We start from the raw sequence: 1,427 nt of genomic DNA, 5'->3' as shown, positions 1-1,427 counted from the left end.
TGGAGGGGGAGCAGTGTGGGGGGAGAGCAGGGGTGGAGGGAGAGCAGTGGGGAGGGAGAGCAGGGTGGAGGGAGAGCAGAATGGAGGGAGAGCAGGGTGGAGGGAGAGCAGGGTGAAGGGAGATCAGGGTGGAGGGAGAGCAGGGTGGAGGGAGAGCAGGGTGGAGGGAGAGCAGGGTGGAGGAGAGGGTGTGAGAAGGCAAGTGAAAGTCAGGGATGGCCCCTGAGCAGGATGGAAGAGGGGCCTTATTCAAAGGCAAAGGTACCAATTTTCCTTCCGTTTCCTGGAAACCAAAGAGAAGCAGGGACTGGCATCAGCTATAAGGCCAACAGCATCCCAGGAGACGCGCAGTTTTGCTTGGGATTGGGGCTAAGGAAACATTCACAACGAGACCTCTTAATGGGACATAAAATAGTTCCCTAGTCACTGTCCTCACCCACACAGGACACAGGATGTGAGCACGTGTGGCTGTGCCTGACGAGGGTCAGAAGGACATGGGTTGGAAGGTCACATAGGAATAGTGGATCCAGGAAACACACAATCCATTTAAATTCCAGAAAGAAAAGGGAAGAAGGAAAAAACTATAGTCTTCTCACTCAGAGAACACTGGTAAGATTCATGCATGGTTTTACCCGAGTTTCCCGTGTGTTTGGGTGCGCGCACACGTGCGTGTACACACACACGTCAGTGTGTGAGTACATCACAGCTTACCAATTACTCCCTTATGTGATTTTTTTCCAAACAGAGGTTGACACTCACGTTTAAGACAGCCTCTTCCGAGTGGGGCCGGGCCCCACGGGACAGCAGCGAGGCGTACTGCTGGGCTATCCGCGCAAACAGCTTGTTCTGGACCTCCCTGTTGCGCTGCCGGGAATAATCGGAGCAGGAATCATACAGTCTCTTGTGAAACAGCCAAGGGCTGAGATTCTTACATAAAATTTTCTCTCATTTAAAAGAATTCGTTTTCTCAAGATATTTAACCTATTCATAGTTAGGAAGTAATCGTCACTTCATATGATTTATGGAACATGCACAGAGGGCAGAGTGTTGAAGGAAGCACCCTAACTCCGGGCCAGGACGTCCTGACTTTCCTCCTGCCCAGCCCCTGACCAGCCCTGTGACATGGAACAGTTACTACAAGTCAGGGCAGCTGCAAGGGGCATACGGACAAGGCATAAGGATGAGGCCCGGGTGAGGAATAGTTAGGAAGTAATCGTCACTTCATATGATTTATGGAACATGCACAGAGGGCAGAGTGTTGAAGGAAGCACCCTAACTCCGGGCCAGGACGTCCTGACTTTCCTCCTGCCCAGCCCCTGACCAGCCCTGTGACATGGAACAGTTACTACAAGTCAGGGCAGCTGCAAGGGGCATACGGACAAGGCATAAGGATGAGGCCCGGGTGAGGAATGGGGGGTGAGGAAGGG

At 52.5% G+C, this 1,427-nt stretch overlaps 1 protein-coding gene across 1 annotated transcript in view; it reads right to left on the bottom strand.

Moving 5' to 3' along the window:
* The window catches only part of FAM227A (family with sequence similarity 227 member A), a 52,808-nt gene that overhangs the window by 34,327 nt on the left and 17,054 nt on the right, over positions 1-1,427 (bottom strand). The window contains exon 7 of the mRNA XM_015568807.1: positions 760-864. Coding sequence (XP_015424293.1) covers positions 760-864 — 105 coding nt within the window. The remainder of the gene's footprint in view (positions 1-759; positions 865-1,427) is intronic.

This window comes from Myotis davidii, unplaced genomic scaffold, assembly GCF_000327345.1.
Source record: "Myotis davidii unplaced genomic scaffold, ASM32734v1 scaffold2370, whole genome shotgun sequence".
Taxonomy (NCBI): domain Eukaryota; kingdom Metazoa; phylum Chordata; class Mammalia; order Chiroptera; family Vespertilionidae; genus Myotis; species Myotis davidii.
The sequence above is the reverse complement of the archived record's forward strand: the minus strand, read 5'-3'. Positions and strand labels throughout refer to the sequence as shown.